Here is a 15439-nt window from a genome sequence, read left to right as displayed (position 1 = left end):
ATGTAAAATTGTTATTATAACATCTCTCCCTGGTGGTCAAACACTGGTAACACAATTCTGAACAAAAGAAAATAAACGGCGCTTAAATTATATTTTGTAGACACAAATTCAGTTTCTACATAGCAAACCTATTTCTGAGCCTCCATTATTAAAATATCACTTAAAGCTGAAGTGTTCAACTTCTACAATGGCAACAAACTTTCTGGCATCCAAGTTTAACATGCAAGTCAACATAAATCATTCAGGGTCGATTTACCCTTAAAATGTGCACACACTAATGCTTTAAAAACACTGCATTTGCCTGAGTTATCCATCAGCTTTAGACTCAACCAACCAGTTTCAAGCAGGATTACCTGTTTGTCCAAAGAACTGCAGAAGAGTTTTGAGAAACCATTATGTCTGATGGTGCAGAAATTACGCACATCACCATCTGAAAAGAACAGAACACAAAACACAAAAACAGAACACAACTCCAAGTGAGGTGTTTAAAAACCTTTAATTTACAAACGGCAGACTTTTGCAGAGTGGATTAAAAGACCCCCAGAAAGATTGTCATAAAACTTTTTCCATCAGTGAATTACAGAAAATTGCATTGCACATTTGTCAAAAACAACTAGCATGCACATTATTCTCTGAATCACCAAAATAGATTTCATTACAAAATATAGCTCTCAGTATAAACATCAGACTTGTTTGTAATGAACAACCAGTCTATACAATTCATCGGTGTAGAGTTTCTCAAATACTTAAAATTTTTAAGATGATGTTTCAATGAGCTAAATCAGCGCTCAGCTACTTTTCACATTTGCAAAAATAGATTTGAACGTCTATTGCTCCTCCTTACTGTAAATATGACGTTCAAAGCATCTAAAACTCAACCCCTGGTGCAAATGTTTTGCTTGCAAACAACCAGATAAAAAAAGAACACTGTGAACTCAAGCAGGGGATGAAAGACATGTCTAAGGAAAAAAAAAAACAGAAGTCGAAACTCTTTTGTAAAATAAAAGAATGCAGTGACTTCACAAATTAAGAAATTGAGAATGAGAATATGGGACTGTGACAACTAAAAAGCTCCTAACACATTCACTACAAACATTCTCCAACTAAAAGTTACACCAGTCATCAATCACAGCACTGTCCTCGCCAGAGCACCTGTGCATTCAGCTAAACCCTAAACAAATCAAGATTCAACATGGCATCCAATCCAAACATCCCATAGTGCAGCTCAAATCTAGAACAATGAGTGAATTTCCAAAGATGCGCAAAAAAAGAAAAAATAAATTTACCTTCTTCCACAGGTTCTTTGCGTATCAGGGTATAATTTAATTATCTAATAACAGGATTAAATATGCAAAGCAATATGGATAAAGTTTCTTAATAAACAAGGGGGTGACTGCTTCTTAATCAAGACAACAATGAAAAGACACAAACACAAATATGGTCCTCTGGCACCCTCTGTTGACCACAACCTAAAAGCAACTAAACTAAAGCAGCATTCCGTGTAGCCGGTCACAGTTAAACAGTGCTTGCATACAGCATCCTCCTTGGGTAAATGCATCAGTACAGTCATATACACTATGGCACACTTGAGACAAGTAAACCAGATCCCTGTAGTAATTTGGACAAGTTGCGATAAATTCCTACTATAACTTTGGCTGTTCAAAGTGATGTTATAGATATCACTGTTTTCTTTGTAGCGAGCCAAATAAGAAATTATTTTGGGAACAAATAAAAGAAACACCCAAAACAAGAAGATGGAAGCACTAGATGGAAATCCCTGATTTGATCCTGTTTGTGAGACTATTGCTTAAAAGGTTTACTTTGGATGGTCTCTCAAAACACAGAAAAGACTACAAATAACCCTATGATACACACATAATAAATGTGAGGGCAAGCCATGCCAATATATTAATCAACAAATTACAAGCAATAAAGTAAATGATATGTCTATATATACTCTCTATACACTCTGCTTTCACAATTAATGAGAACTGAAACCAAATACAACAAAACAACATTAAAAACCACACTTGCTAAAGGGACAGTTCACACAAAATGTAAAAAATTTACTTGCACTCATTTCTTTCTTTCTTTCTTGGAACACACGCGAAATGTTATGCATTTTAGGATGAGCATAATATATGCATAGTCAAATCACACAAATTAGTGGAATATAGCACTTAAGTCATACAGACTACAATACATTTTAGAATTTAGCTTCCGTTCACCGTTCATTATATGGAAAAAAGCAGCATGAACATTCTGTCTAATATCTCCTTTTGTGGTTTTTAGAAGTAATGACATAAGAGTGGGTAAATGATGGCAGAGATTTAATTTTTTGGGTCAACTATTCCTAGAAGCTGTTAGGAGTTGTATTTGGTGTGTTTCTATATCAATCATCATTCAAATGTCACCAGTGTAGCAGCATGCAGATCAGTGGTATGAGTTTTCACTAACACTCCATGGTGAAGGAACCTGCATAAAAATTCATGAGGCCGTTACTATGTCGTTTTTAATATATAAAAGGTTTATAATAAGCTTAGCACTTAGATTTAGACCGTAAAACATATCGGTCAAAGAACACAAAGTGTAATTCTGATATAGGTAGTTTCAATGTTGTTGCAGGTGGTTTATGACTATAAGACACTAGTCATAAAAAGAAAGTGTTGGAATTTCCACCATTACTAAAGCAGAAGTCTAGAATTGAACTCAACATCCCCCAGTGCTACCATACTACATTTACAAGATTCCTATGCTGATGTAAAAAAAGAATGTCTTTAGCTCTGCATTAAATACAAATGAAATACCATTGGTCAAAATCTATTAATGAATATCCACTATACAATATAAACAGTAATTGGCGTTTCCTCTTTTCTAATTAGCAAACAGCCAAGGCAAGACTGATCAATGCTTTAAAAAGACCTCATATTTGAAATGCATGAGGCCACAATTCTATTTAGACCAACACATTAAGCTGTGTGTTCAGGCCAGGGCAATTAAACTTCTGATACACACTCACTACATTTTATTACTCTTATAGGTCTGTCTATTGCTCCAAAAGCGTACCTAAAGACATTTTTTTAAAATTTAAGATGACTTGATGACCTACCGACTTGAGTGACATGATATTTAGACAATAAAAATCAAGAGTAAAACAAAATAAGTCTGTAAAAATGAATGTCGTCTTCAAGTAAGGGCACCAGAGCAAACAAGGTACAAAATTCTAATATCACAACAAAAAATAGGGAATCTGGCATTTTAGCAATGCCCGTTTCAGCATACAAATCCTCCTAGGAAACCCGTAATAGTGTTTAATCTTTATCCCCAGCACCAATCTCATGATAAACACTGAAATATTGTCATATAAACATGCAAACGCACATAATTAACTTGTCTTCATCAAACATAGGCCTGTAGCTGAAATCACTTGATAATGCAACGTCGGCTGAATGGTGAAAAGAACGGCCAGTGCAACCTGAGGATGTTTTGCATCCACGGAGTTCTTCCACACACCACCTCACAGAGGCTGTGAATTTTCATACCTGTTCTCCTGCAGTTCCTCGCTCTCCTGGTGAAACCAGCAGCAAAACAGCCATTCCTTTTCAAATGGCTGGAGAGAAGGAATGGATGAAATGCGGGATGGAGGTATGGATGGATCAGGAGCAGATGGATCCAGGTGTGGAGGTCAGGGTGCAGACGGGTGTGGGAAAACCGTAGAAGAACGGGTCGGTCATGGGGAAGATGAGGAGGAAGAAGAGAACGACCCCCAGCATGTAGAAGGAGAGAATCGTGAGGCGGTGCGGGTGGTCCAGGGCCGTGCTGAGAGCTGGAAAACCCATGTAGTTGCAGAAGGAGTGGCAAAGCACAGGACCCACCAAATGACCTACAGACACATACACAGGAAGAGATAGTTGCAGTTATTTCTTTGTATGCCGTTACAGTTTGTTTGCTACAAATCTAGTTGAATCAGAACTACAATGAACATAGTCTCTGAGAGTTTCAGGTCTGTCAGTACAATTTCCTGCTCACATTTCAGAACAAAAGACAAAAAAAATAAGAAATGTATTTTACACAAAGAAATCAAAGAATTTTTGTTGAATTGTGATATTTTCATGAGTTCAGCTTAATTCCCTCCCTAATTATCATTACTGTCTGCAATACAGACTAAAAATAACTCAAAAATCCCACAGACTTACATTTAACGTAAAGCTTTTAAAATGACTAAGAACTTAATCTTCAAACATCAAGCTTTTCAAACTACTTCAACCTTTGTTGTTAAGCTTTAAGCAAACATCTAGTTTGTTTGAATTATGAATCATAATTATATATCGACACAATGATATTTTTAATAAAAGTCACAAAGGCAAAAGCACAAATACTGTTCAATACAAAAAATACAATACAATTTAAATATTATTTTGTGCATTGCAGTCATGAGCCAGATTTCTTTTTTTTTTTGCATTACGGAAATATGAACTGAGAAGTCAGTGTGCTCAATTGTCAAGAAAATAGTCACAATACAAAAATTATCTTAGTGGTTACTATTAATATTTTTAAAGCAAAACTTTTTTATTTTAGAATTTTTTAGTCCTCTTGTGGAGTAGTGTATGCATCAGTAGTATTAAAGATAATAGGATACACCTGTCCTGATGAATATAAAGGCTGTATAAGCTCCAAATACTGCAGTGTAGGAGAACTGGAACACTGAAAAATACACAAACAAACAAAGACATGAGTAATTATGTGTCACAGGCGGCACTCCTCACACTAAAGATGACAGTAAACTAATGACTCGATTACCTGCAGAGAGGAAAATCCCTGAGACAGTGCCCTGTCTGAATCGCAGGAGCTCAATTACATGGTGAAAATGAGCTGCAGTCACATGCAAACAGAGAGAGAGAGAGATAGAGAGAGAGAAGAAAAGGTTACCACAACAATAATGGTCTACAAAGCAATGCAAATTAAATTAAAACGGTCTTTCCTGAGCAAGTCAGTGATCAGTCATTCAAACACATCAATACAGAGGGGATATTTTGTGTCAAATAAGACTTGAGTAGGTTGATTTCCAGCTATTTTCAGAGAACCGCATGAAATACTTGGGTTACCAATTACCAGATATCTAGGTAGTGCCAAGTATCAACAATTACCCTGGAGAGTATCCCAAGAGTTCTTTCAAATCTGTTTTTAATATTTGCTTTAATACAAACAAGATGGCGCCGTGCATGGCAGTCATTGTTCTTGGCTCTCCAGTTGTTTTAGTGTTTTTGTTCGTTTTTCCTGTTTTTTGTTTGTCTAACACGATCAGTTTCCCAAGGAAGAACTGCTGGACATTCGGCAGAACACACCACAAAATCTCCAACCGGTTTTCGATTATTCGGATGTTTTGCTGAACATTGTAGTCGGCGGAGCTGCAACGCCCTTTAGACGCTTTAGGAGACTCAGACGGGGGAAGAGAGCCAGCGCGCTCGTGAATTGACAGCGTGAATTTCGAACGGCGTTGTCTAGCATCCATCTGGCGAATCTCCGCTCTCTACCCAACAAAACGGACGAACTCCTTCTGCTTTCCCGGTTTAACAAGGACTTTTCTAACTCTGCTGCTCTGTGTTTCACGGAAACCTGGCTGAACGACACCATTCCAGACAGCGCGTTACATCTGCCTAATTTCACGCTGATCAGAGCAGATCGCAACGCGGAATCAACGGGGAAATCGCACGGCGGCGGGACATGCTTCTACATCAATGAGAGGTGGTGTACAGATGTAACTGTGTTAAAGGTCCCATGGCATGAAAATTTCACTTTATGAGGTTTTTTAACATTAATATGAGTTCCCCTCGCCTGACTATGGTCCCCCAGTGGCTAGAAATGGCGATAGGTGTAAACCGAGCCCTGGGTATCCTGCTTCGCCTTTAAAAAAATGAAAGCTCAGATGGCCCGATCTGGAATCTTCCCCTTATGTCATACGGGGAAAGGTTACCTCCCCTTTCTCTGCTTTGCCCGCCCATGAGAAAATGAGCTACGACTATATAAGGTTTTTTTTATTTATTTATTTTTTTAAGTCACTAGGTTTGTTAGTATGTACCCGTTATGGGAAAAAAGCCGCCAAAAGGGTCTGAAAGTTACTAAATATTGTTCTAAAGTCGCGCTCGTGTGTGTGTGTGTGTGAGACGCGGGAGCTGATGGCAGCGGGTGGTGGATATTGTTGCGGTCCGCCCAGGTAAAGTCTATGTGTGTGAAACACTGACCGTATCCAGACACAATATTTTAACCTAACCATTCGGAGACGTCCTGCTGTAGCCGCTGAGTTGCAACTTCTTCATCCGGTGCTTCTCCATCTGGATGAGATTCTGGGTCAAACTGAAAAGCTTGAAGGACTGCGTGTCTACGAGCCATTGCGATACATCCACTGTCAACATTAGCGCATGGTACCGTGGCAGCAAGCTGCAGGACACACACGCACCCTCCACCTTGCCCCGCCTCTCTCCTCATCATTAGCATTTAAAGCTACAGACACAGAAATGGCTTGTCCTAAGGAAAGCCCATTTTGGGACTGGCTCGTAGTGACAAATTCTGCACCAGGGCTGAATTTCGGGAACGAGACTTCAGATACAGTACTAGGGACCACTAAGGCCTATATAAAAGCATCCAAAAAACAGCATGTCATGGGACCTTTAAAGAAGATGTGCTGTTCAGATCTAGAAACGTTTTTCATCAACTGTAAACCTTTCTATTCGCAGCGGGAGTTCTACATTCCACCGCAAGCGCACATGAGCTCAGCTTTACTGAAACTCGCTGATATGATCACAGACACAGAACAACAACACCCAGAATCAGTTTAAATCATTCTAGGGGACTTTAATAAAGCAAATCTCTCCCGCGAACTGCCAAAATACAGACAGCACATCACATGTCCCACCAGAGACAGTAATATATTGGATCACGGTTACACGGCGATAAAGGACGCATATCACTCTGTTCCACGGGCAGCTTTAGGACTCTCTGATCACTGTTTGTTCCATCTTATTCAAACCTACAGGCAGAAACTTAAATCTGTTAAACCTGTATTAAGGACTGTAAAGAGATGGACTAATGAAACAGAGCGGGTTTTACAAGCCTGTCTCAACCTTACTGATTGGAGTGTTTTTGAAGCTGATGATGATCTGGACGAGCTCACAGAGACTGTAACATCTTATATCAGTTTCTGTGAGGATATGTGCATTCCTACCAGGACTCATCTAACTTATAACAACGACAAACCGTGGTTCACTGCAAAACTTAGACAGCTCCGCCAAAGAAGATGCTTACAGGAATGGGGACAGAGTCTTGTATAAACAGGCCAAATACACACTTGAAAAGGAGATCAGAGTGGCAAAGAGGAATTATTCCGATAAGCTAAGGATCCAATTCTCATCCAGTGACACGGCTTCAGAGTGGAAAGGTCTGAAAGACATCACCAATTACAAGACACCATCCACCAGCATTGTGGAGAATCAACAACTGGCAGACAATCTTAAAGAGCTCTACTGCAGGTTTGAAAAAACACCATTCACACCACCTGCAACCCCCCTCTCCCCCACACCTGAACTGCAGATAAGTGAAGATGACGTGCGCCAGGTCTTCAAAAAGAACAAGAGAAGGAAGGCCCCAGGCCCAGACAGTGTGACACCAGCCTGTCTGAAATCCTGTGCTGACCAGCTGGCCCCCATCTTCACACAGATCTTCAACAGATCACTGGAGCTGTGCAAAGTCCCCTCATGCTTCAAACACTCCACCATCATCCCCGTCCCAAAGAAACTCAAGATAACAGGACTTAACGACTACAGACCTGTGGCTCTAACATCTGTGGTCATGAAGTCATTTGAAAAACTGGTTTTGGCTTATCTGAAGGATATCGCTGGACCCTTACTGGACCCCTTGCAGTTTGCCTACAGAGCAAACAGGTCTGTGGATGATGCAGTCAACATGGGACTGCATTACACACTGCAACACCTGGACAGACCAGGGACTTATGGGAGGATCCTGTTTGTGGACTTCAGCTCGGCCTTTAACACTATCATTCCAGACCTCCTCCTGCCCAAACTAACTCAACTTTCCGTGCCCACCTCTGTCTGTCAGTGGATCAACAGCTTCCTGACAGACAGGCAGCAGCTATTGAGGCTGGGAAAATACACATCCAGCACCCACACCATCAGCACTGGAGCTCCTCAGGGCTGCGTTCTCTCCCCACTGCTCTTCTCCCTCTACACGAACGACTGCACCTCTAAAGACCCCTCTGTCAAGCTCCTGAAACTTGCAGACGACACCACACTGATTGGCCTCATTCAGGACGGTGACGAGTCTGCTTACAGACAGGAGGTTAAGGAGCTGGCTGTCTGGTGCAGTCTTAACAACCTGGAGCTCAACACACTCAAAACTGTGGAGATGATTGTGGACTTCAGGAGAAAACCCCATGCACTCCCCCCACTCATCATCATGAACAGCACTGTGACTGCAGTGGAGTCATTTGGGTTCCTGGGCACCACTATTTCTCAGGACCTGAAGTGGGACATTCACATTGACTATTATGAAAAAGGCCCAGCAGAGGTTGTACTTCCTTCGCCAGCTGAGGAAGTCCCGCCACAGGACTTGCTGAAACAATTCTACTCTGCCATCACTGAATCCATCCTCTGCACTTCAATAACTGTCTTGTTCAGCTCAGCTACCAAATCTGGCCTCAGAAGACTACAGAGGGTAGTCCGGACTGCTGAGCGAATCATTGGTACAACCCTCCCCGCTCTCCAAGAACTGTACTTATTTAGAGTGGCCAAAAGGACTGGTAATATCACTCTGGACCCCTCACATCCAGCACACTCCCTCTTTGAACCGTTACCGCCTGATTGATGCTACAGAGCTCTGTGTACCAGAACAACCAGACACAGAAACAGTTTCTTCCCTCAGGCAATCCATCTCATGAACACTTGCACTCTTAACATACATGAAACACACAACACTTTCATACTTTTTTTATTTAGATTTTACACACATAATTACATTTCAAATTTTCACCTAACATACCTGTACATACCGAATTGTCTATTTTGTATATTGTGTTTGTGCTATTTGGCACATTGTCCATTTTTGTATATTTGTCCATTTATTTTTATTTTTTATTTTTATTATCTGTATCCTGTCCTGTTGCTGTCATTCTGTCGCACTGTGGAGCTACTGTCACTAAAACAAATTCCTCGTATGCGCAAACATACCTGGCAATAAAGCTCATTCTGATTCTGATATTTGCTATTATCAAAGTAACCTTTATTACATTAGCTGCCATGAAATTAAAATTCAATCTATCTAGTAAATGCATGTTATAGATGTTATTGTGAATGATTCATCCATGCATGCATGTATAAAATGTTTAATCAAAATGTCATAACTCAACCTTTTAGGAAAAGTTACGTATATGGAAGAAAATATCTATCACTACTACCATTTCATCGCAACTTTGAATTAGATTGGAAGACAGCAGAAAAGTGTTCTTAAATACGAACAATCCACAGAATTATTATTCAATGAAACCGAATGTATACGGCAATACTTTTTCATCTTTTGGATGACTGCGATCTTTACACGCCACCACAGGGTGTGAAGGGGAGACAGAACCAGGTGGAGAACGACCAGCCAGGACAAAACGAGGAGCTCGTTCCTAAATGAGGGACTAAATCTATAGCATGGACACACGTTTTTAAGCACTGCAGTTTTAAAACAACCGATTTTAAGCCATTGAAACACAAACAACAGAGCTATATGCGTGCGCCATTTCTGTTTCTGTGTGAGAGGAGCGCACTTTTTTTACCACTTTATAGGCTTTGAATGATTACATAAACACACTTATATGCGTCAGAAATCCCCGTCTTTGCATGTATCCTCATAAACACAGTGATTTAGGTCTTAAGAGAGAGTAAACGGCTGAAAAAGAAAGCGCATATGTAACTATAGCTATATTGGATCCGGACTTCGGTCTTAAAGGGGAAGCTGTCCAATATTCATCCTGTCTGCCATTCATATTAATCAAACAGTGAGAGAAAATCTCTTACTGCTCGACTAAATAATTTTTGTAACTTTAATAAGAAGAAAATAAAAAATAACAGCCTAATAATGATATATTATATATATATATATATATATAGACCCTTTTTCTGTTAGTAAACATTGTGACGTTTTTCTGTGGGCGGAGCTTAGCTGGAGGCAGAAAGATTCCACTGACCGCTTCACTAACGCTAGATATGAAGTTTGTTAGCTTGTTTTTTAACAATAACTGGAGAAAATCCGATTTCACCCATATGTATGGTCACGCACTGTCCAGGACCGCGATTGTTATTTGAAAAGGTTAACTTTAATGGACGAAACCAAATCGGCCGGCCGCCGACCCGCACACGCTTTTCCTCGAAGCATGGACGATCTGACCGGATTCCCTCCGGTTGACTGACTCACATCTAACCTGTGTAGTTAAGACAGACTCACAGTGTCTATCTAGTCATGAAGATGTATTTTCAATTTCAGCAGGCAACTATTTTTACAGAAACATTATTATTCCAACTTCCAAGCCACAATTACTCATAACAATACAATTACAAATGATTAAGCTTATAAGTTTGTTGTTTTACACACATGCACACAGACATTATTTCATACACAACATAATCGTGAGATGCATAAGAAATCTATAGACACACTCATAACAACAAAAGACAATACTTTATTGAACCTTTTCTGACAAGAAGTGTGCGTTGCAAACGCGAGCATTTTGACGGTCGTTTCTGTCCAGTCCTCTGGTTTTATCGCGTTTTAATCACAGTCGTCCGTTTTTGTCTGGCAGTGGCAGCAGGTAAGCGATAAAATTTCAAATCAGAGCCTTTACTATGTCGATTCTGGCACCCAACATCACAACAAGACTATATTTAAAGCTCCTTATGTTGCTAAATCTGCGCTGGTTTGAATGGGCCGCCTCCTTGTTTTGCCTCCAGCTTGTGCTGTGACGTAATCGTGACGTCGACTCAAAAAGGGTCTATATATATATATATATATATAAGGGATGTGCAGCAGAGCCATTATTTGTATCTGTGACAATCTCAAAATTATTTATATCTGTATTCGGATGGATCCGGAAGTGGGCGTGGCTTAAACTGGAAGTCCTTCAAATTACGTGAAAATACTATTTTAAATGCAAATCTGTTCGATTCGTAGTTTTCATTTAACAAATATGCCTTGTATAACTAAAGAAATTATTATTTTTATTATAATTATAACTTTGCAAATATTTTCAGTTTAAAACTACAGAAAATGTTGATCAAAAAAGAAAAATAACTTTATTCTCCTTGTTTTCCAGTGAAACTGTGTACAAATTTGTCAAGAGACAAGCATCCACAATCTTAAATAAGAGCATTAGTAGAAAAAAAATAAATGGAAAGAAAGTGTTCAGTACTCATAGCAGAATGACAATAAAGCTCGCTTGAACTTGAAGTAACTTGGAGATCATGTATTGCTGGAGTCTGTGATCATTTACGAGTATTTTATCAACAGAGCACAACAAATCATTTGGACCCTCCAAAAGCCTTGATCAAACCTCGCTTTTCTTTGTCTTGTATAATTAAATGTAATGCCATTCACAAAAAAAGGCTAATGTAATGCGTTTTTACAGTTGGATTTCGAAAAGGTTTGAAGTTAGGACCGTTTTTAGGATATTTTTGTGAGTTAGTTGATATAACTCCAGACAAAGCTCTGATTTCTGAGAGACGCGCATAGACCCCAACACGGCTATTGATTTGCGCTCATTTTATTCATATAGGCTAGTTTACACTCATTCACTTTACATATCCAGGCCCATAGCCAGCTATGAGGTCCAGACCTCCGTAAATGTTTCATGTTCAAAAATAAAATTTGAAAACATGAAAAATTATTTAAAATCATGTCGCTGAATAAATTCATGCGGCTGACTTGCAGCAGCTGAGTGAACGAGCTTGGCGCAAATGCAGTCTCCGCTCCGCTCCGCCATGTTGCCAGATCTAGTTATTAGCGTCGCTGGACTTGTTTTAATACTAAATGTAACAGAGTTAATAAAGTAATTAGGGCATTAATAAACTGGGAAGTTGAAGGTTGAGATTAGAGATTCTGTATCCTACATGTGATTGTGTCTGCCGAATATTTTTTTAGTTTTGAAGCCATTATCTGTGCCTTTCCGAATAAGGTATTCGGCTTAAGGCACATCCCTAATAAATATATATATATATATATATTACAAAATGTTTGTAGCATTTCTTATTTACAGTAGTTTTTGTCCTTTTGCTTGCAATTAGTTTCTTATCCTCATTTCATCACTGTGTATTTATCTTCAGTGAGCTTGTTTGTTTTTTTCACTTTTTAGCTTTGTATTTGTTTGATATTGACATTGGTGACAATGATTATGAAAATTCTATGGTATCAAAGATTTTAATATCACAAAAACCTTTTAAAAAGAAAAAAATTATTATATTGTGATGTATACCGTTATCGTGATTTTGGTCATATCGCCCACCCCTACTAACAAGACTATATTTTTGTTCTTTAGAATAACATGCACTGATGAATAGTTAACATTAAGATGTGTATCAGGAATGCAAATAGTCCATTTTGATTTCTTGTTGACTTCAAAGACTTAATTTAAAGAAGCAGGATGGAGTAAAAACAAATAATTTATGCATTTACCCCAACCTGTATCTAAGCAAATGGCACGTCACCACTCACCAACACCAAAGAAGAGTGGACATGTGAAGATAGCGGTGGAGGGGCCTGCACAGGGTACTAGCATGGGAAGCATGCATGCCCGAAAAACCAACTCCTCTGTCAATGGTGCCACAACCTGGTTCCTCAGCCAGCGCATGTCACTCAGACACAGCGACCAGAAGCAAGGGTCTGTAAAGACATAACAGACCATCACATTTACAACAACACTGACACTGAAGCCAATCTGATTCTTTTACAGCAACAAAGATCAATCTAGCTGATATATTTGGCATAATATGAAAATACAGATTCACCTCCCAAATTATTTGCCTAACTCTTATTGTTGCCTATAATAATTTAGCATAATGACAGCTCACTAACAGATTATTTAAATCCCAAAATAGCTTTGTAATTAGAAGGATTCACTGGAGAAATCACTAGAAGTGGAAAATGCTGCTTACCGACTACAACTTTCATCCCATCAATGAAACCCCAGGGGCAATCCATGGCTAGCTGGATCAGAGGACCCAGAAACAGCACCTGACAGAAAACAGAGTAATAAAATAATCAAATATAACACACAAAAACGTGCCAGATAAGCTGCCCAATAGAAAGACTCTTCTACAATCTGAAGTTTCTCAGAATATCAAATTTTGATAATGTGTTGCTTTAGGTTGAAGATAAACATTGTTTGTTTTCCATTATCTAAAAAAAAAAAAACCACCAAATACATATTTTTTCATTCACTAACCATGGTCAATAGCAGCGGTTGAATGATAGCAGGAATAAGACCCTCCAACCGGATCCCCATAAGGGCCAGTAATGAGGGGCCAGGCTATAGGACAAACAAATTTGAGTAAGTCTGGTGTTTCTCCATCAAATAAGGCTAAACACATTGGCAAACACAAATTGCAAAATGCTTCACAACAAAACTGTATGATGCAGTGAGATCTTGAACAACGTATCAAATAGAGCATGGTAAACACATACAGCAAACAACAGTAAGGACTAGACGTGTGTTGCAGTAAACTAACCTGGATGCCTGTGAAATCTTTCCATGCCCACACAAACACTGGAGACAGAGCGGATACAACCAGTACACTGGTGAAGCGCCTCTTTATCACTGCAGGATGATCCCTGTTAGTGCAAACAACCACACAAACAAACAATCATTGTTAAATGCATCATACAGTATTAAGTTTGCATCTTGCCACCAGTTTGTTACATTAAATAAGACAAATATATAAACAATGGGGGGGAGGTCAGGTCAGACAGGCTGACACTAGGGCTGCTAAAACAAAATATGAATAATGAATACAAATTATAAAATAAATAAATAAAATCCATAATATTTTGTCCTGATTGTTTACTTTAAGATGATTTATTATCGGGTTTTTTTTTTAGGATTTAATTATTAGTTTTTCATCAACTTACTAATATTTCTTGCACTTCATGTTGCTGATGTCAAAGAATGGAAACATTTTGTGCTGAAAAATAGTTCCAAACGCACCATTTGATCAACAGTTCGATTTGAAAAGCATTTTAAAACATTTGATTCGAATAGTATTTTATATTTTTTAATATTCCACTCAAGCAATGCCGGACGTTCGTCTCAAGCAGCATTAGAACATTCGACTCAAACGATATTTTACATTTTTAAAACAATACATTTAGTTCAGCATTCGCTTGAAACAATGTTTCTTCGAACATTAGATTTAAACAATATACTGTAAGCGTCGAATCTGTCGTTACAACGCTGTCTAGGTAGGGAGCTCACTGGGTTTTGTGACACAGCCAAAGACTATGAAAAATACCTTGGTAAATCGCTTTTCCAAACGTATAAACTTCCAACATAGGAGCACGCAAGCAGTAGACAGGAGAGAATTGACACCCAGCAAAGTCCATCAGGAACAGACGCCACATTAGCATAGAGTTGACCTAAATGAACACTTGCCATCAAATCATCGTCGTCGTTCATGGCGAGACCGACAGGGGCTAAAAACCACTAGACGCGCTAAAAAAAACTGCAGGTATAGGTGACACATTAAACACCACACAGGTAATTTTGTTTTCGTCCTAGATAAGTGTGTAGGTCCACAATGGAGGTACTCTGAAAAAGCTGAGAGGAGACTGTTTTGGCGCCACAGAATGACGCCATCAACGTGAGACGGTCCTGACACCGGCCCATATTTCCATTCACAGCTCATGACGTGTGTTGAATGGGGAGAATTTATGAAACACACGCTCTAACCATTACAATATGGTTGCATCTTATGGATACAATAAGTTCTCCCCACTGTGCAATAAATTGTATTTATAGCCTATTTATTTAACATATCCAACCCCATTTCTTATTTCCAATTCCTTGTTTAGACAGACAGACAGACAGACAGGCAGGCAGGCAGTAGATAGATAGATTTATATATTATCTATCTATCTATCTATCTATCTATCTATCTATCTATCTATCTATCTATCTATCTATCTATCTATCTATCCCGCATATCCATTGAACCATGCCTATTGCAGGCTTTTCATCTTAATTATTCATTAAAAGCACAAAATAATTTATGAAAAACTCTAAAATGTAACATCACACTATTAACGTTTTTTTGTATAGCTATTGATTGATGATGAAAATAATTTTCGAATTGGACAGAATTCACAATTATTTGAGATGTTTTGAACTCGGTGTTTGAAA

At 38.8% G+C, this 15439-nt stretch overlaps 1 protein-coding gene across 1 annotated transcript; it reads right to left on the bottom strand.

The window, feature by feature from the left end:
• Window positions 1-474: 474 nt before the first annotated feature.
• Window positions 475-14897, bottom strand: LOC306860794 (CAAX prenyl protease 2-like). Its single transcript, XM_079402720.1, has 8 exons — window positions 14553-14897; window positions 13773-13875; window positions 13490-13573; window positions 13200-13278; window positions 12760-12927; window positions 4801-4872; window positions 4642-4704; window positions 475-3883 (listed from the first exon to the last, which is right to left on the bottom strand). Exons 1-8 carry the CDS (start codon window positions 14714-14716, stop codon window positions 3657-3659), a joined length of 960 nt encoding a protein of 319 aa, XP_079258846.1. The 5' UTR covers window positions 14717-14897; the 3' UTR covers window positions 475-3656.
• Window positions 14898-15439: the final 542 nt, after the last annotated feature.

This window comes from Barbus barbus (genome assembly GCF_936440315.1).
Source record: "Barbus barbus genome assembly, chromosome: 1".
In the NCBI taxonomy this organism is placed as follows: Eukaryota; Metazoa; Chordata; class Actinopteri; order Cypriniformes; family Cyprinidae; genus Barbus; species Barbus barbus.
Note: the sequence above shows the minus strand (reverse complement) of the source record. Positions and strands in the feature narration are given on the sequence as shown.

Excerpts from the sequence above, each read along its gene's own strand:
- LOC306860794 (XM_079402720.1), bottom strand. The coding sequence starts at position 14,716 with ATGAACGACGACGATGATTTGATGGCAAGTGTTCATTTAGGTCAACTC. Across the intron at positions 4,873-12,759 it reads TCCACTCTTCTTTGGTGTTG|CTCATTTTCACCATGTAATT; the intron begins GTGAGTGGTGAC and ends ATGTGACTGCAG. Across the intron at positions 4,705-4,800 it reads AGGGATTTTCCTCTCTGCAG|TGTTCCAGTTCTCCTACACT; the intron begins GTAATCGAGTCA and ends TGTATTTTTCAG.